General features: G+C 41.3%; 1 protein-coding gene across 10 annotated transcripts in view; it reads left to right on the top strand.

The window, feature by feature from the left end:
• The first annotated feature begins 13,417 nt into the window (after positions 1-13,417).
• The window catches only part of stxbp5l (syntaxin binding protein 5L), a 115,900-nt gene continuing 108,248 nt past the window's right edge, over positions 13,418-21,069 (top strand). For 5 of the 10 annotated variants that reach the window (XM_044019510.1, XM_044019511.1, XM_044019509.1 and 2 more), the window contains exon 1: positions 13,419-14,411. In XM_044019510.1, the coding sequence (XP_043875445.1) occupies positions 14,244-14,411 (168 nt within the window). In that variant the 5' untranslated portion in view covers positions 13,419-14,243. Of the gene's footprint in view, positions 14,412-21,069 lie in introns of all 10 variants that reach the window. The other 5 variants (XM_044019505.1, XM_044019503.1, XM_044019504.1 and 2 more) reach the window with 2 other exon arrangements.

The raw sequence follows: 21,069 nt of genomic DNA, 5'->3' as shown, positions 1-21,069 counted from the left end.
TTTGTTCACACTGCACTTTTAGCCTGCCTTGATCTCTGATTTTGTCCTCGGTTCTTTTCTCCCGCTAATGCATGATTAGTAGCATTCAAACAAAATGTCAGTATGCCGACCACTGCGTGACACCACCTGGAACCTAAAAGGTCTCCAACACTGTGTGTGCATCCAAGGTGACTGGTTTGGGTGATCATTTTAACATTCGGCATATTGAATTCGGGTTGAAATGTCATGCTCTGCAGCAGAGTCTGGAGAGGGCTGACACCTCTCGGGTAGCCCTACGAGCCCATACATTCCTTTTCAGTCAGAGGATGAACACCTGTAGGGCAGAGTCTTAAAGGTCAGGGTGAAAACAGGACCTGGCCTCATTAAAACGTCCCCCCCGCCCCTCAGGACGGCTCAATTAAAAAGCTAACCGCATGCTGTTCCATTGATCTGCCAAGGCAAGCCTGAGAGTGGGGAGGTAGGCTGGGTTACAGGGAGGATGAACACAACCCAGTGGGGATTTCACAAAGCTGCAGAAATCGGGGGGACCTTGAAGATCAGGTGTGGCATATTCGTTTGTTGTTAATTAATCTAAACGTGCATACGGGAGAACGTTAATGTGGACAAATGGACTACTCAAAGAAATATAAAAATGAAGGGAGCACTTAGCCGTCATTGGGTTGGTGATTTTGTTTTCCACTGATGAATGTTGCATTACTTTGTTGTACAATTTATACGAGTAAAGATTTTCAGTGGAAGTATTTAATTCCTTATGTAAGACTGAAGTGTCACCTTAATTTGTTTGAGCAGTGTATTTTTATGCTGATTTGTTTGTGAGGAACACAGAACCATTGACATCAATGGTGAGTGTGTGTGTGTCTGTGAATGGCTTTTAGTAAATTCATTCTTAAGTGTGTGTGTGTGTGTGTGTGTGTGTGTGTGGGTGAGCGGAGAGTGACAGTGGCTGGTTGTAATGACTGATGCTCCGTGGGGTTTGCCCGTGAAGAATGCATGAGGTCTGATTGATCGCGGGCCCGACTGTCACTCCTCATCCAATAAAGCCCAAAGATTAATGACTCCATGATGGACCAGGTTTGTGTCTGTCATTCAGCCGGCAATTTTCTTTCATCACCTGTTCTAAAACTTTAAAATCTCCCCGATACGACTGTCTACATTTGTTTATTTAGTCATCTGTTCATCTTCGGCCCAGGAAATCTCTACGAATCCGCAAGCTACAGTTGATGTCATGTAATTAGAACGGTTACATCAGTGCTGTAAAGCACTGTATTTAATTGTGTAAAATGCAATGTGGCTTAACCGGTTCCCTTTGGAAGTGACATTCTGCCTCATTGGGATCAGGCTTTGGTCTCCATGAGGGCTACTGGTCCTTACGAGGTCATGTGATTGAGGGCCTTTACTCTGTGGCAAAGGGTCTAATGAGTAAGTGTACCTAATAAAGTGGCAGTGAGGAGATGACAATAGTACAGTAGTATAAATTAGGACTGATGATGCAGGTCTTGGTTTTGTTGTTTCCATCATAAAGGTACATTTGGGGGGTTTTCTCCTTTTCTATTTTCCTGTGATAACTGGTGTCGCTATCTGCTCTGTCCGTCTGTCTGTGGTCAGTGAGTCTGTCAGGCTTGAGATGAGTGCTTATTCCGCTGCTGCTGCTGAGCCCCCCTGTCACTGCAGCCATGACAAATGCATGTCCCTTATTTAGAAGCTGTTAACCTTTTGTGGAAGCATTTCATATCCACTTTGAAAACAAGGGCCATTATTCTCTTCATTTATTCATGAGAGTCCCCACACTGCACCGCGCCAGCCAGGGACACAATAATGCATCTGAGAGGGTTGCGTTTAGTTTCGTCCGACATACGCTTTCTGCTAACAGTGTGTCTAAATGACAGTTGTGTTGCGCCCACAGCATTACAGAAACATTTTACTGCTCATTATAGAGACTTTTTGTTTTTGTGAATATTACAGTATGTTAAGGGAATGAGCTTCAACAATTAAGTGGATTTACTCTATGGAAATAAATGCCAATTATTATTTCTGTCTGCTGAATAATATTTAAAATGTGATTTGTTTCCATAAATGACTTCATCGCACTGCCGAGGGTTGTTTCCTGTGTATGTGCAGATCTACAGTTAAAACTGAGTTGCATAAAATATGCACACACACACACAGCGCCTTCAAAAACTGCAAGTGCACACATTTATGTGTCAACAGACTATTTCTACAACAACGTATAATAGGAATCATATTGTTAACTCCTGCTGCTTTACATCTGTGATGATTCCTCTGAAGCCCCTGCAGGCTAAAGAATGTGGAAGGACATAATCAATGAACGCTGATGAAACAGCTCTGTCATTCGTCCTTCCCCTGCCTTTGTTTGTTGCCCCCTTTTTTCTCGAGTGGACGGACCCCAGAGAGTTGATTTGAGCGGACTAATGACCTTTGATCATTCCTTTCTCCATCAGAAGCTGTGAATATCATTCTGTCCTCTCAAGGCTGATTAGCTTCTGAGTGATTTTTCAGTCCTGCTCGCTTGCTCAGAATTAATGGCACACTTTCTGTGCTGTGGTATTAGCACTTAATAGGCGCAGATAGACGACATCCACGGCTTGTTTGTGTGTGAAATAAGCGGGTTGTTGACAACAGCAGATCTTTTTATTGCAGCATGTCAGTTGTTTGTGTCGAGGGTGGACGCAGACATCCCCGGGTTGAATCAGAGGTGATTCAGTGGGCAAACATTCGTCCCAGCAGGGACTGTCTTTGTCCTGATGATGAGACTCAATTTGTGTTTTGTTTTGGAAGCAGCCACCAATTAAGGCAGGACTGAGACAAGAGCAGGACCATTAGCAGTTCTGAATGTAAAACTCACTCACTCGCCGTCCTCTCATTAGTGTGGAGGACAAACACAAACACTGTCTTTTTCATTTGCACTGAAAGGCAAATTCAAGTGAACTATTTCCCTCATCATTCAGTCATCCTACTTTCACCTGATCTAGTCTGCATTAGGCATTCAATGTTGATCCTTATGCTGGATGGACTTGTGGATTTACATCTTTTAGAATCAACAAGTCCAGTTGATACTTGTTCAGTAACATTTGAGGTAATCTGCTCTAGATGAGGATTATATTGCAATGTTCAGGTCATGTCTGCTGGATATGTAAACCTGCAGAATTGGTTCATATTCATAAATCAGCACTGTTGATATGCAACTTTTTAATATGCGCTTCTGGATTCTCCGTTTTCCTCCTTCCATCATTTACCCAAATTGTATAATTTAATGCAAAGAAGATAATTATCCTGCTCAATCTGCTGATTTACAGCTAAAACAACCCCAACACCTGCAACTCTGATGCTTCAACTGTGCGTCTGTGTCTTCATTTGTGTGAGAAATGTCAGAACTGTGAGAAGCTTGTGATCATTCCCTTGAATGTACAATCAAAAAGAATCAATATTGAGCTCGTATCACACTGACACTTGTCTCTGTCTTCTTATATACATTTCTGTGTGGTGTCAGGACCTGCTTTGCTCTATTTCCCACACATACTCGTGTACAGTCCAGGTAAGTGTACCTCAGCAGCAATCAGCGCGACACATGCGCCATTTCATTTGAACCTCTTTTCAGTTTTGATTACACAACTCTCCAGGATGTGTCTTTCTACACCTCTCCACTAGTTGCCCTCACTGCTCCCATCACTCACCATCTGTCCCTGAGGCCAGGTTCCAGTACATGTTTGCCAGATTGTCTGATTTCTGTCTGCCTCCTCATCTGTGATGTATACACTCCAGTCTGCTCTGCCTGTTGATCTTTAATGTAGTAAACTAGTAGTATTTAGGGGCCACACGGGTGGTGCAGTGGTTAGCACTCTTGCCTTTGCAGCAAGGAACAAGGGAACTTTCTGCAGGGAGTTTGCATGTTCTCCCCGTGTGTGCGTGGCTTTTCTCCGGGTTCTCCGGTTTCCTCCCACAGTCCAAAAAAAAAAAGCAATATGGGAATTAGGTAAATTGGACACTCTAAATTGACTGTGAAGATGATGGATGGACTAGTATTTAGTGTGTGTGTGTCACAAAGCTGCAACAGGAGGTTTGTCTTCCTCACAGCCGTGTCTCTGTCCCTCACTGTCTTTTTACTCCGAGAGCTTCAGATTATAATGACTAATGAAATGGAAATGGTGAAACATTTTTTGTAATCTTGATAATTTATATCTATTCAGCTGCAGACGATAAGCGTACACGACGTGGCACGGTTTTTCTGTGGACAAGCTTTTGCATTTGCTCTCACAGCATGACTCCTAATGTTTTTTAGTGACTCCTGACCTTTGCTCTGCTGCCACCTGGGGCCAAAAATATGTGCTTGTACACAAGAAAAATGTCATAATATAATGACAGACTGACACCTGGGACACTTATTAAGACACACTAACAAGGGGCGAAACCTGTGTAAACCATCTGTTTTTCTTATAATCAAAGTTGTAAGTCATTGAGCGAATGTGTTCAATAATTAAATTGAACACATTATATTTGATTGATTGATTGATTGACATTGAACAAAGTAGAAAAATGAAAGAAATAAAGAGTCAAACACTCACAATTATACAATTAGCTGGGGAAAGTGTTTCACTGTCTTCACTTTCTTGCCTAATGTCACTCTGATGTCACACCTCCTCCTCTTCCACCCACCTCCAGGCCCCATGGGAAAAATCCCAAGAGTCTACAGTGTTGACGTCATCTCCTCATTATGACAGCGGGTTGACCGACACGGGGACTTGTTTCTATGCCACCAAACACAAATGCCTTGGTGCTGTCTCCTGGCATATAGTGGAACTTCTTTGAGGTCCCTCAGGAAACCAACTATTCATTAATGTGTGACTCAGTCGTCTCTATAATTTGTTCACATGAACAAAAAGATTCCGTCTTGTCAGAAGGCAAAGGAAAACATACTACCAGTGTGATATGATAGCACTTTGCTCCTTAATGGCAGAGTGAGTCACCGAATATGTCAAAATACCTTCGTCACATTTAGCTGTGCTCATGAAACGGATGAATCATGATATGAGTAATGTTAATATTGTGCTTTTACTTTGATCTCCGCTTGTTTTTCCGCTGATTCATCCTTCATTCTATCTTGAGGCTGAAACAGACAACGTTTTGGATTAAACCCGTCATTGTGAGGTAAAAACTGATGTTACAGTATAATGGTGAGAGATAGCACTGAGTTAAGCGGTTTGAAGCTCTTTTTAATGATTAAAACCAGATTTCTGATTGTTTCAGCTTCTTAAATGTGATTATTGTCTGGTTTCTTTGCTCCATATTGCAAAGAATTATTTTGGTCTGTGGACAAAACAAGACATTTGAGAACATCATCATTTCTGATCCACAGTTTGATGACATTTTTGAGGATAAAGTGGTAGAAAATTCAAGAATTTATGAATTTACAGCACATAGGATTTGCGCTAGTCTGTATCAAAATGAAGAGAATAGCATTTTGTCCATATCTATTCTGTGTTTGTAACATAGGGGAGGTTGTTATGAAAAAAAGGTAACACCTGCTCTGAGGAAAAGTGTCTGATCTGTATCTTTACCATCTTGCTTTTGCTGCCTCTTTATGACAGTGACCATCAAGAACATCTGGGGACACGGGAGTTGTCGTTTTCCTCTTTAATTAGAAGCAAATAAATGACGTGTACTCTTAACATCTGCTTCTCTGCAAAACAAGAAGAAATGAGCTTCATAAAGTTACAGTACAAATTAGTACATGGTTATATTGTAGCCTGCATCAATTACAATTTTAAGTGATTACTTGAAATTCACAAATGAGTCGATGTTTCCAGTTGGTGCAATCTTTTTTTGATATGTTAACAAAGTAGAAGAATCCTTTGTTGCAGGTTTCAAAAAATGTGTCTTATAGACTATGTAATATATGGTATTTCCTCTACCACATGTATCTGTGCACAGCCAATTTTCCAGATGAGGTTTGTCACTCCATGATGGGACAAACGTGCATGACTTCTTAAGCGATTTGTGATGCAACTCCATCACAAGCCTTACAGCGAAGGGCTTCTCTCGGCTCGACTGGTGCCGACTTTCCCGTAGGGCTGATCTGACTGTCGACACATTTTCAGAGACAGAGAAACATTTGGCTGCACCAGCAGATCCCTATGAACAGTGTTAGCTTCTTGCTGCTGACTTTATGGACAGCTATTGACAAAGCTGTTGTCATTTAATGGGCAAGAGACCTCACACTAAAGCATGACAGTGCCCCCGCGTCTTACAGCTGTTGCATTCATGTTGCTCGGTGGTTATCGATGCACGTCATTCAGTCATCGACTTGAGAAAATCAGTGCAGTCTTTCATTGGCTGCTTCACAGATTTACTGTATATATTTCAAGTTAAATGAGCACTCTTTAGCACTCTTTCCTTTGCAGTAAGAAGACCTGGGTTCGTGACCCGGTCCCAATAAGGTTCTTTCTGCAAAGAGTTTGCATGTTCTCCCCCAATGTGTGGGTTTTCTCCAATTTCCTCCCATAGGCCAAAAACATGCAGATTAGGGGATTAGGTAAATTAGAAACTGGAAAAGTGTATGGTTGTTGTCTCTATGTGACCCTGTGATGGACTGGCAACCTGTCCAGGGTGTACCCCGCCTTGTGCCTGTGCCAGTGCCCCCTGTGACCCTTATGTGGAGGATAAAGTGGTTGCAGATGAGTGAGTCTATGTTGGGCTTAGCCTGACGTCACTTGCTCGTCTACAGCAGCGGTGTTCAAAACACTTCTAGCGGCACTTCATTGGTTCCCGGGTTTGTTTCCGGATATCTGTCTGACCTGACCTCAGGTCGGCAGATCAGTCATTGTTAGTCGACTCACTTCCTGTTTTTAAGTTCTCTTTGGCTTTTATTATTTTCTATTTCTTGTTTTCCCTCTTTCTTACACAAGTGTGTCTGCACTACTAACAGTCTCTCCAGTCTCAAACTCACTCCTAAAAACTGTCATCTGAAGGTTCCATTTGTATAAATAAGTAAGAATTTGTGAAGTATATCTTATAGGGGTAGTATCTTTAATTTCTGCCAGTAAACTCGTTTAAATGTGACACACTAGACTAAACTAGACATTGACACTTTTGTCCTGACTAATTGTGTAAACCACTCAATTACCGACACAAGTCATGGATGAGAATTTTACATGAGCCTTGTAAATGTCGTGGTGATGTCAAATGAGTACTTTCTCCCGGTGGAACACAAATTAGCACCATTTTCATGCAGGATGCATAAAGACCATTAACCACCGCTAGTTACATCTGAAGAGACCCAATTACCTTGCCTTCATCTCATCAGGTAATATTTTTAATTAGAAAATGGGAGAAATTCAATGTTTGAACTCCCATCGATCCATCCATTATCTATGCAGCTCATCCTTGTGCGGTCACCGGGGGGCCGTAGCCAGTCAACTGTAATGTGATGGGGTACACTCTCATCAGCAGTCTATCAAGTGACATACACTAAGCCGCTACAACATTAAGTCCATCTGACACCGCCATGTTTCATCCTCATTTCTTACTTGTCTGTTAGCATCTGCATAAAATGTCTCTCCTCCTGTTTCCTCTTCCCCTTTCCCCTCCTGTTATATGGCTGTCTGTCTGTTTTCCCTTGTCATGCATGACAAGGGAATTTGTGTGTCATTTTCCCCTGCAGACTGGCCAGAGAAACCCCTTTACCATGGTTTCCCCTCCAACTCACCTGCTGCAGATTACTCTGATTGCCACCACTTTCTTATCTCCCGTCCTCGTCTTTCCTCTCCTCTCCTACACACATGCACTAAGCTATGGTGTTTGTGTGTCCCTCTGTTACAGCACTGCCATTCTGACAGGGAGGTGCGGGTCACCTATAGTCTGTGGCTACGCAGGAGAAAAGTGGGTGTCATTACTGCCCATTCTTGGGAATAATGCGGAACCATAAATCGTACTTCATAAGAGCTGAACTTGACTTGAACTTCAGTGCCTGAAGGTTTTAATCATAGCTTTTCCCCAGTGCTGACAACCGCTGGGCTATTCTGGAGGCTACAGAGCCGGGGTCGTAGATACGTAACGTGTCATCATCAAAACATGCGTCGAGATAACAGCCCCCAGTTGTTTATGTTTTGAACTCCAAGAGAAAGTTTTTGTAATTGCTGCTGTGGTGACTTCACAAAATGTGTCCCCGATTTCTGGAGTGCACAGATGGAGAAGATCAGCCCTTCCTGAGTCACGTGTGTGGTTTTTGTGGATGTTTTGGTCAGCTTTAAAAGTTCATTAATGAGCCTCTCACTCAAAGAAATGATGACACGGTTAACCGTCTGCTCTGAGCAGCGTTTTTCACGGTCACTTCCGGTTCCGTCATTAGGAGCTGGTGAGCCAGTTTCTGCTCATCTGGTCACTATATCTGGGAACATTGCTTCAGTCTCAGCCACTGTCTCATTTGCAATGTTTCATGATAATTATGATCCCAGTCTGTAACATGTTGACCAGGCAGAATGGCTGTGCTACTTTGAAACCAGCAGCTGCTCAGAATAACCTTGGTGGAAACATCGTTGCGCTAAACAATTAAGGGAACATCTGTAAGTGGAAATCAGAAACATCTATTTTCTCAAGTACCAATACTGTAAGTAAACAATTCCTGTTTGTTTTCTTCTTATTTCTGCTGTGTTTTCCTCCATGAAAGCCAGACATTATCTGTGGCCATAATTACCATGTACTATCCAAAACAAATCTCTTTGTCTTTGAAGAAAACAAAAATGCATCCCCATTTGTTGCATTTGTGCACCTGTTCCCCATCACTTCAGGTGTACAAACACACAACACACAAACACACAAACATTTGTGTATTTTATCTATTGGGCATAAAACATTAAACAGCAGTGATGGAGCTTTCAGTGGACAGGTCAGAACACTCTGTGTGAAAACCTCCTGAAGGCAGAATCCTGATGTATCTAGAATCAAAGACTAGAGAGATCCTTTATGCACACAGTGTCCATCATTTCAGCCAATCCTTTGTTTCTCCACCAGCAGAGGAAAATATTGGCTATAGTCTGACTGGAAAAGGCAGTAACAGATACAGTCCTAATGGGCAGTAACGTTAAAATGTCTGCACACCAAAGTGTGGGGTCAATATGTTTTTCAAACGGTCTTCTACCGTCTATTGAATCTCTCTACCTCCTGCTTAACAACACATAGTCATACTGCAAGGACACATCGAAGCTACCAGTATGTTTTATAATAAAGATTTTAGATAAAGATAATAAAATAATCAAGATTTTTTTTTCTTTTAAACGTTATCTGGAGATCTGTCATACAACCACCTCATTATTATTATTAGGGCCACATGTTAAGACGAAAATTGATATCTGAGAAAAAAGTCAGAATTCAGAGTTTAAAGTCAGAATTTTGAGGAAAATGTCTGAATTTTGATCTCAAATTCATGCCGTTTTATTTACAGTATTTTTTTAACATGTGGCGCTAATACTACTAATACTAATACACAAAGTCTGTGTGGGTCTGTGCAAACATTAGCATGTCATGTTGGTATATAGTCTACGTGATATGCAGGTAGAAACTGTATAGCCACTAGAAAAACGCCTACGATTTCCATTTAACCACTTAAAAGGACGCACAAGGGCACGTATCGACACACGTTTTTGACAGAACTTGCACTCAAGCTATTTGTTTTTGCAAATAAAAGATGAGGACGTCAATCATTCTCGTATGAAAGCCGGGTAAATTTAATGAGCTTCATCATGCTGTGCACTCTCAGTCTGCTTTTGTAGGTAATTGTGTCGGTGGTCTGACATGCCCACCGTGTGTGTATGTCTTTATGCGATAGGCGTAGAGAGAGCGCTGGAGTCAACACACTCGACCCATATCTAGAGCCACTTTAGAGAACAATGTGTACACAGGAAAAGATGCCTGATGCTAAAGTCTTAATATAAAGGCTCTCTGTGTCTCTCAGTATACAGTTCTTAGATCTTGTGAAAACACAGAATGTCATAGTTCCTCCTGTGAGGTCACTTCCTTTTTCTGTCTTAACTTCCTGTTTTGTTTGCTCTCACTCAGGCTTGGCGAGGTTTCCTGGGCAGGTACAGTATATATGCAGAGCTACACGTCTGACTGTCATTGCCACTCAGCCACAGCACTTAAGCCTCCACTCACTGCCAGATTATTCTGCCTTCCATGTGGTAGAAACCGGCCAAATCTTCTGAGAACTTTTGATCAGAAAATGTCCCCGTTCAGAGACGCTGCCTGCATCCCTGCCTTGCCTTTCAACTGCAGACGCCTCTGAAACTCCTCGGTTGTTAGAAAGAGGACGCTTAGCTGTTTCAAACCCCCTGCAAATCATCTTTAATGAGACTCTTCAAACCAGTGAGCCTCCACGTCAGCGTCTGAATCAACCCCAGCCACTCGTTACACCTAACAGAGACCCGTGACAAATTTCAAAAGTGAATTCTTCTGCTCCGAAAATCACAGTCATTGAGCGGTTTGACAGGATGAATGCTTCTTCTTCTTTTTTTTTTTTGCCTCCGCCTGCCTCTGTGCTGTGTTTAAACACAGAAATGCTAACCCATAACCCGCAACCCTCCCTCAGTCACATCTGATGGTACCGTTTGACAGAGCCCATTTTCAGATGAAGGCCACAATAACCAAATAATGTCACATCCTTTCTATTCACTAAGTGTGGATCCGTCCGTCAGCACGTTAAAAAGATGTCACATTACCGCTGAGCAAAATGAACCACTGCAGAGCTCGATAACTCTATTTGAAAGCTGCATGACTTTGGCACAATGGAGTCACACGGTGCTTCGCCTGTGAATCTAATCCAATTTGCCCTGTGTTGAAGTTGGTGTTTTCATGCCATTTAACCAGTGCAGAACTCTTCTCACAAGCACTGATCTTTATCGACAACCTTTATTTTATCTGTCTTTCGAGAGGGATAAAAACTTGCTGTAGCATGTGTGTGCCATTTCATTATAAACAAATATCTCTTACTTTCAAACCACTGTCATATGTGTTGCGGAGAGTTTGGCTGTCAGGCGAGACGACCAAAGACGGAGTTTCTGGACTCAGTGATCAGTTAAGTTGAAAAGTTTTATGGAGGACCACTCCGAGGAGAACTGAGACAATGCCAAACATGAACAACCAGATGTTAACAGTTGAGCATCCTCTGTCATTCTGCCTGTGAATCCCAGAGTTATGTTACATCTTTGGTGAGGAGGAGAGGAGAGAAAGGCGTCAGGTCAAGATGTCTGGCGCCTTCCTCTGCTGATACCTAGAGTCGACCTTGGGGAGGACTGCGTCGTCGAGTTATCGGCCCTCTGCCCCAGTTAGGTTAGGTTCAACAAAGATATAATGAGGCCTTTGTGATTTGCCAGTTTCAGCCGGTCTATACTGAGTTTTTATGGGTTTGTGCTCAGGAATGTAAGTTGCTAATTTATAGAAGGCTGAATAATATGTTAATTCCTCATACAATCTGATGAAGCCTAGCAGCTCCACACAAGTATTGACACACACAGTATTGTAAAGTGAGCTTTGGAGCTTTGAGCAACAATGGAAGGAAAACAAACTCACCGACAAAGACCAAGACATCTCTTGGATACTGTGCTAGCAACTGTAGAGCTCGCGGTGTTGTCTAAACACTGGGTATGACTCGGAACACATACAGCCAAGTGTGTCCTTTTTTATCTTAGCCTGGAGAGTAGGACAGACACACCAAGCATATGTGCTGTGCTCTGACTCCATAACATCAAGTATGGCCTTGGGGCAGAGGCTGGTGATGTAAGCGATTACGCAATGTTGCTGGTTCCAGAACATTCAAATAATCTGATTATGGTTAAGATTTCTTAGAAGAGCCTATAACCACACATGTTATAATGCTTGGATTTTGTTTTATTTTTGTACTCCTCTTCTTGCGACTACCTTCAGTGTTGCTTCAACGTCCGACATTAATTTGCCATCTCGGTGGATATGTTGTGAAAATGTTCGAACTGTCTGCCTGGAAGGTTGCAAAGCAATCTGAACACTTATGATAGTGTTTTGGTGAATGGTTTGTGGTCATGTCAAGTATATTTTCTCGTCGGTTAATGGACCAAAACATGCAAAACCATATTTTAGTCCACTAATGTATCATGAAGGACTACTTTAAAGTATTTAATGTTTGAAACCAGCAAGACATTTTAACAACCACACTGATATTGTCTTTTCCGACGAGTTGACCCAAAAAGATGAAATACATCTGTGCTTTTTTCTCTATTGGTCTGTACTTTAGTTGGACGATAGCTTTTCAATCATTGTCTTTTATTATAACAACAATTCAAGCAAAGTTCTTTCCTCATATTTTAAAAATGACATGGGAATATCGAATAGTGATTACAGTTAAGTGCTCTATGTCATGTGACATATGTGAAATTATGGGCCAGTTTTCAGGGCAGATGTTTGAAAGCTGAGGAGGTTGTGAGACTATAATCTACAGTCCCAGTGTTTACAATGCTGTTGAGGGTCCGCACAGTCTCTTGTTGTGAGCCCTGACATTATCTCTGCTCCTGATGATGGAGCCTTTCTACTCAAGTGACAGAGAGTTGATGCAGGCTGCAAATGGACCGAGTTAACAAAAACCACAGCAACACAGCATTCATAACAAAAAAAAAAAAAAAGCTTGAACCACCAATAGAAGGATGCATCTTTCCACATGTTTTCAGGGCTTACTCCCAGACCTCTCTTTACACTCTGTTATCAGAGGACAAATGTACTGTGGGGCATCCCGATAGGATACGATAAGATAAGATAAGATTCACTTGTCACAGTAAAAGCAAAATGCGAGAAGTAGACAACTGAAAAATAGCTTAAGCAGTACAATAAGCAGAGGTGGAAACATTCTACTCAAGTAAAAGTGCCACTATTTTGATAACATTTTACTTAAGTACAAGTAAGTACTGGTCTAAAAATGTACTCCAGTTAAAGTTAAAAAAGATGTCCTCATCATCAGGTTTCCAGTGCATGATTTATTTTTATTTTATTTTTTTAATTCAGGCCAACATTTTTTTACTCGGTAATGGATGTGATTTAAGACATAGCGAAGTACAGTACTTCCAAAATGAAAAATGTTTGTAAATGAAAATAATATTAAGTTTAAATATAAAATATAAGTAGCAAAAAACAATATGAGATACAAATAAGAGCAAAAAAAGCTGACTATAAAATTTAAACTATAAAAAATAAAAATAAGTACATTTGATTATTTTTTTTATTCGAAGACAAATTCATCTATGGCAGCTTTCACCCTCACATCATTGTGATTCTTTCGTTTCACCCTTTCACCCAATCGCTGAGGAGGGAGGGCGGAGAGAGGGAGAGAGAGAGAGAGAGGTGGTGGGATGTTGGGGGGGCGGGGCTGGCTGATTATGGTTTTTCAGCTCCGCGGACAGCTCCCGTCTTCTGTCTCTGGACTGTGGAAGGAGGCGACACATCTGGACAGTTTTAAACAGCCGACTCGCATCGATCCACGCATTAACCCCACTTTCACACCGCAGCGCTCCGCCTCTTGTTCCTTCTCCGTTTCTCCTGCTCTGTGTCTCCGTGTTTGTTCGGCCTCAGTGTGGACTGCATTGTCAATGCGTCTTCAGCCTGTTTCCCCATCATCTCCTGCTCTTCCTGTTAGTGGCAACAACGGTGCAGTGAAAGTACTTTTTTTGTAGGAGGGAAGTTTTTCTTTCTTCCTTTATTAATCTTTTAAAAATCTTTTCGGTCTGAGACGCCGCTGCTTTGGTTGCTTGATGATGATAATGATGTTGTTGAGGTGTGGGTTTTTTCTCAAAGCACAGGTGTGGATGTGAGGCTAATTCGGGATGCAGAAGGAACATGAAGTTGAATGGTTTCGGTGCATGCTCAGAGATGAGATAGGCGACCTGCATCCGCAACATTGGCTATAATCCTGAGAGCAGAGTGGAGCAGACGCATTCCCTTTTGTGGACGACCACCAGAGTGCAGGATGAGGTGCATCTGTGACTTTTTAAATTGCACCTAAGAGAGACAGAGAGAGACAGAAAGAGACAGAGGGTCCTTTTTTTAGCCTGCCACCTCTGCAGGGAGCGACGCTTTCTTTCTTTACAGCTGCCACACCGAGTTGGGTTCCTGCATCTGAGAGGACACCGAGAACTCTGGGAAAACAAAGAAAGCTGAGTGGTCTTCGTTCCTCTCCACCCCCGAACGTAAATCATCTATAAAAGGCGCGGTAGAAAATGAAGAAGTTTCGGAAGGTGTTGGACGGCTTGACCACCTCCTCCCCCGGGGGTACTATCGGATCCCCATCGTGCGGCAGCGCAGCGGGGACTCCCACCTCGGCGCCAACTCCCAAAGACATCGACATCCAGGAGACGCTAGTGGCGGAAAACTTTCAGCTGTGCAAGGTGCGTTGATTTAAGAAAAAAAACGAAAAAAAACAGGAGAGCTGTGTTCAGTTTTAGGCCCACAAGGATAGGCACCGCGGATTGTAACTAAATGTCTGTTTAAATGTCTTTATTTATCTGTAGACAACATGATGTCTGCTTGTTCTTATATACACAAATAAGGAATCGGGCTGGTAAAAGTTTAATGGTGGAGTGAGTCCAGCTGCTGCGCTAGATTTGGAAGCCTGCCGTTGTGTTTGTGTTGAAAGTTCAGCACCATGGACAGCTCCCTAACAAACTCCATAAAAATGAAAGCCCTTTTTCCCCCAAAACACAAACATATCTAACCCGTATCAGTAATAGGGCTTGTTTTGCTTCTTTGGTTTTGTTTTAGGGCCTTATTGGTAAACAACTGTGGTTATTCCATTAGTCACCCATTGTTTATCTACATAGAGCTTTACCCCTGAGGATATGTGTGCACAGCTGGTGAAGCTGGCATGTGTGTTTGTGTTTGTGTGTGTGTACTTGTATTTGTTACCTCTCAAGGACAATTTCTGGTATAAACACCGACATTCTCAGGAACAGTAGTCCTCCTGGAGACCAAAACCTGGTCCTAGGAACCCAGAACAGAGCCCAGAACCTCATTTTCTGAGGAACTGGTTAAGTTTACAGCTAAGATTAGAAGTGTGGTTAGGGTTAAACATGAACTGGTTATGGTTAAGATTAGGCATGATGCTTTGTTTAGGCTGTCCAATTGAATGGAAGTCAATGCAGTGTCCGGAGAAAAATAGCTGCGCAAACCTGTGTGTGTGCGTGTGCGTGTATGTGTGTGCAGTTTTTACACTCCAGCCTCCACCAGCATGTGCAGCACAGCTACAGCATGTGTATATGTGCCCCGTCATCTCAGCATGCTGTATATGCTAGCCTCACAAACAAACACACACACACTCACACACACAGTGATACAAATACTCCAAAGGAAGTCAATTAACAGCAGCTTCCTTGTTGCATCAGCGAATAGACATAAATGGTTTAAAGGAGCGATGACATAACTGGTGTCCCTCCCTTGCATTTGAAAAAAAAAAGTGCATGGCAAACCAGTAGAGGGACCCTGCAGTACTGTCCACTGTGCTTTTTCACTGGGAAGAAGGGAGAGACTGAGGGATGGATGTGGACGGGTGGGGGTGGAAAGTGGTGGGTAGTGGGAGTATTTATAGCAGTCTCTGCCGCCCATTGCAGCCCTTTGCTGGATGCATTTTTGGAGCTGACTGCAGCGATTATTCCTCATCCTTAAAGAAACTGGGTACATTTCTGGCTATGGCTGTGAATAATTTATTGCGAACTCAAGAGAAACTGGGTTGTTTTTTGGAGCTATTTTATTATTGGACAGAGTGGCAGAATGTGTGTATGTGTGTGTGTGTGTGTGGGGGGGGGTGGCATGTATGTACAGAGAGAGTGGGGAAGGAGGTTGATTCACAAGCTGAGAAAAGATGCTGCAGAGCTCTGTTATAGCATACAGACAGACAGGGAGGAGAAAGTACTGGTAAAGAAGAGCATGAATGCCTGGTCCCATGCAGAAAGCTGCTCCTCCTCCTAAATCCACTACATCCAATATAGCGTTTCATGAAGAATGACCTTACATTATTACAGCTCCTCTGTGTTGTTGTTTATGATCAGTGCAGGGTGTTTGTGTGTGTGTCTGTGTAGGTTCATCAAATGAACATAGCAAAGACAAAACACAGTTATCCAATTTTTATCCAGTCATTGCCCAAGCTTTTTTCTTCTTCTTTGTGTACTCGCCTCTGCAGTTACTCTTAGCTTTATGAAAGTTTTAGCATTATTTTTCCGCTCTCTGCTTTGATTTTTCTCAGCCTGCACTTTATGGTTCATGCTAACTCATCGTACAACTGTAAGTGGATAAAGCGACCAGAATGTTTTACAATAAAAATGTCGCAGGCCAGAACAAAACTGCAGACAAACATAGCATCTCACCGGCAAACAAGGACAAAGAATTTACAGCTGAAACAAGCTCTGTAGACGGTCATGATTGACTACATAGCGAGATGCCAGTATTGCCAAAATGATTGTGCTATGATGGCCGCCGATGGGATATGACTCGCCCCCCACTGCAGCTTGGAGAGTTGAGCATTTCTCAACTCATTTCTCACACAGTGAGCAAAGTAAACAGACCCCAACGTTTATGTAAAGCATTTCATTTGAAGCCTCCACCGCATGGATGTGAGGCATCAGTTAACATGACTCAAGTGCGTCACCTGACACATGACTTCTCCTGGACGACAGCAGCTGTCAATCACAATGGTGTCCACTAACATTATGTGCCACGCTGTATCATCTATTTTCCTCTCAAGTAGAACATAATTTACAAAACTGATATCAACGAAGACCTGAAACTTAAGAAAGTTTCCCATAGACTTCTTCAGACCATTATTTTGGCTGTGTTTTTGTAAGAAGGTTTTTCTAATAGATCAAAAGAACACTAGGATGTTTTTCTCTACACTCTTAAGTCATTAGAGGACAAAATGTCCACGTCCAAAAACTGCTACAAAAATTATAATATTTTTTACAGATTATTATTTTTTCTGCTTTTTTCTGCCTAAATCTCTTGAACAACTTCAGTCGTGCTCAAAACTACTAACAACAAATGAATAGATTCTGTCAATTTATGATATGAGATATTTAGAGAGAAATAAGAGTTTCAAGGTAATGATTTGAAAGGTGAGTGCCAATATTTTGCTGTAGCAAACTACTTTTCTAATACCGATAGAAGCAGTTCAGAGGTCAGGCCTTTGGGTCCTCCCTCCCTCTGCTCCCTTTCCTCTCTCAACGGATACGTGGGCTGGCAAAGATGACATCACCTCACTCTTTCCGCAGCAAATCCATGCGCTCTCCATGGGTGTGATGACTCAGTGCGTTGACTTCCACCTAGTCTCACATTACCATGTGTCGGCTGCCTGTCAGAAGCAACAGTGTGGGATCAATTAAGGAGGAGTTGGTGTTGTGGGGGGAAAGGGTGAAGGAGAGGAGAGATGTTGAGTAAAGTGTACACTGCCTCTTCTTTTTGGAATACCCATTCTTAATATGAAACATTTTTTTCCATGTGTGTGGCTGTGTTTGAGCCACAAGCAATATAAAGCTTTGTCCATCTGGACTGTAAAGGACGGAGGATTCAGACAGCCTGTCTCTCCTCATTTTGTGCAAATATACACTCAGTTTTCCTTCACTTAGTATTTAATTAACCCATATAATGACTTATCCTTTCTGAGGATTTCATCTCAAAATACTTACTGTCTAAATCAAACTGTTTTATTTATTTATTTTTTAAGGGAAAGAGAAAAACTTCACATCACTGGAGTTGTAACTAAGGCAAAACCGTGATAGGCAACTTCAGCGCTCCATCTTTTCCGAACAGATTCTATAAACAGAATATCGTGTTGTTTGTTTGCAATATGTTTCCATGGCAACGTTGACGTTTAAGGGGAAAGAGGGGAGGAGAGTAGAAAGCAATCATCTTAAATTCCCCGTTGACACAAGATCAATTTTGTTTTCCTGAAAGAAAAGAAATATTTGACTGAGATGTACTGCAAACTGTTTACCCTAGCCTTTACCCTTTTCACTATCATGTGGCTTCATGTTTAGAGAAATGTTTATGTCAGTGATGCATATTTTTGTAAGGAGTACTTTGTGTGCACCTGCTGTGGGAGGAAAATACAAGCAAAGATTTCACAAATATAAAAAATCCAATTATGAAAAACAATGAAACCAACATCAGTTTCTTCTGTGTCACCGTGGTTATTGGATCCATCTGCTCTCAACCACCTGACAAACCTTATCTGCTTCGTGACACTTGCAAAGTATTTGGAGGGTGCATTTAGAGGCTGGAGGTTACATTTTCAATTATTTCATACAAAAGCATATGTTGTTATAGGATTCAAGGCTCGGCTATGATTTTTTTTCTTTTTCTTTTCACTGCAGTTTATTCAATTAGAGAAACTGTGAACTCAAGAGTATGCTTCAGCAATACTTATGTACATCTTTTTTAAAGAAATAAGTACTAAACATTGCTAGCTGCTATTACTGTGTATGCAGCCACTGAATGTGCTTCCATATGTTCTGCCCTGTTTCAAACAAATCTTGATTTATCCTTTTTGACTAAGAACTGCATTTTATTTTTATTTTTTTTTATCTCAAGAGTGGTTTGAGGTTTAGTATCTGATTCGCAGTACCGTGACATTGTGTGGGCTCATCACAAACGCTAACCCCATCAGCTTGCAATGCAGAAACTATTGATGACATCAGTTTCAGGTTTGCTGTCACATTATTAATTCAGCCAGGTTTTCAAACTGTAAGATAACAATTGCATTTTTTGGGGAAGCACACATAAAAGCATGTTTTACTTTACTAAAAACTAAAACAATGTGTGTAAAATGTGTTTTTTTTTCTTGTCCATCATTAGGGAGATTTTACACGGTACCATTGTAAATGTTCGAATCATGTTGTTATAGTTTGTTTTGTCTGGCCCTATTTCTGTTCACCTGTCCTCATCGTTCACCTGTCCTCATCACTCACCTATCCTCATCATACACCTGTCCTCTGTCGTCAGTAGGAAGTACAGTACAAAAAAAATACTGAAGTAAAAGTAAAATCACAAATTTTAAAAATTACTTTAATATAACCACCACATTGCTTTTACACATCATATTTATGTTGCTTTTAATCCAATCCACTTTATTTATACAGCACATTTAAAGAAAGTGCTGTCTGGTAACATTTAAATAACAACACACAAGTAAAATAAGTAAATAAATACAAAGTAAAATACAGTACATAACATCTCACATTCAAAGGGCTATAAAAACAGACAGACCTGCATTTTTAAGCTCTAACATCCACCACATGCTAACTGTTTATCACAGAGTTATGATTGGGATCATGAAAATCAATACAGTAAAATTACAACAACAAAAAAAAAAAACACATTCAAACTGTTGATGATAATAATGAAACAATGACGCTATCACTTGTCAATACTTACCAACAATGGTTTCATAACTTCTGAGTGACAATTTTATTTGTGACTTCTTCCTCACTTGTTCGATAACACTCTTTTATGCGTATGAAATCTGCCAGTTGCCAAATGAACAGAACCATGAACCATCATAAACCATTATTTCAATCAATATTAAAATATACAAAGAAAGCCATGTGATAATGTGGCTAAAAAGTCATAAATGCTCAAATTTCCCAGTGGGTTGTCGCACCAACATTGAGATTATTCTCAAGTCCTGACTCGTGCACTACAGCAACAGAAGATAACTCTTCCTCCACCTGCTCTATACCTCATCTCACTGCCTCACTATATCCCTGCGCGTCTTGTCTCAGTGTGTGAGCCCACTAGCTGTGCTGGGAGTAACAGCTTACATAAGTGTTATGTATATAGAATACAACATAGACGTAACCATTTTCTTTTCTTTTTTCCAATTACAGCTGTTTACATAGTTGTCAGAATACAGATATATTCTCAAAATCGTTGGGGAAATGGACTGTTTTTTTTTTATTCATTCCTATTACATTGTCTCAGTGTAATTGAAAGCTTAGTTTACTTATTGCAGGTCAAACTCATATGGACCGTATACAAAAAAAGTGGACAAAATGTTTTTCAGAGGATGTGGAAGTAAAAAATATATTGAATAGCCACTGGGGACAACTCTGCTGGTTGCAAGAAGAAGTCCATTTGAATGGATGTCTATGGGATAATGAGCCTACTTCTCACTTGATTTACATCGTTTACTTGATTCATAACATTTTCCGGAGGAGTAAATGGTCTCACTCACTAGTGCTTGGAGTCGCTGTCTGTGTGGAACTCCGATAAAATAATTGTAACTATCTGACGTTTAACAAATGTTTAGTCGGATGTTGATGGGGAAAACTTGAGGAACGAGTTCCAGACAGACAGCTACTCCAAAACTCAGTAGCCAATCAGCAGGCAGCTTCCTAAGGCCCGCCCATGGTCAGAATCACAAACAAAAAACAATGCGCAAGAAAAAATAAAAAATTGGGGAGCACAAATGCAAAGAGTCCGATAAAACATAATTCCGAGCAAACTAAACGTGTATTTTCAAACAAATAAAATACAATATTGTTAAAATGATTAAATCGATACTTTATTTGTGTATTTTGATTTTGTGCTTCGTTTATGTTTGCTCAGTTGTGTTGCTTGCTTTGTTGCTTGTGACATGAATCTCCATTTGCAAAATATGGCGCTGGCCAAATCCTGATTCTGGACGCTTCACAACAGGAATTTAAATTCTAATGTTTGACAAATGTCACGTCCAGTTGCCACTAACTCCCTACAAGTAAGTGACCTGCTAGCTGACTAAATCAGTATCAGTAGAGCGGCTACATTGTTTGTCTGCAAAACAAACGGCATGGACATCGGAGCCTAGAAACAGCCGTCCAATCAATTTGTTCCTTGTGATGCTTGTGTCAAATGAAGTAATCAACAACTGTACAGTATGTTCCTGTTTGTGTGATGCGGTGATACAGTCTATAGATGTGACACAAATGCATGGAAATGCACACAGACACAGCAAACATACAGTGTCTCTCCCTTACTGTGGCCACACACTGTGTCGTCTGCTCTCCTACTAACCCACCCCAC

The sequence above is a fragment of the Solea senegalensis genome, linkage group LG2 (assembly GCF_019176455.1).
Source record: "Solea senegalensis isolate Sse05_10M linkage group LG2, IFAPA_SoseM_1, whole genome shotgun sequence".
Taxonomy (NCBI): Eukaryota; Metazoa; Chordata; class Actinopteri; order Pleuronectiformes; family Soleidae; genus Solea; species Solea senegalensis.
This window is presented reverse-complemented; position numbering and strand designations above follow the sequence as displayed.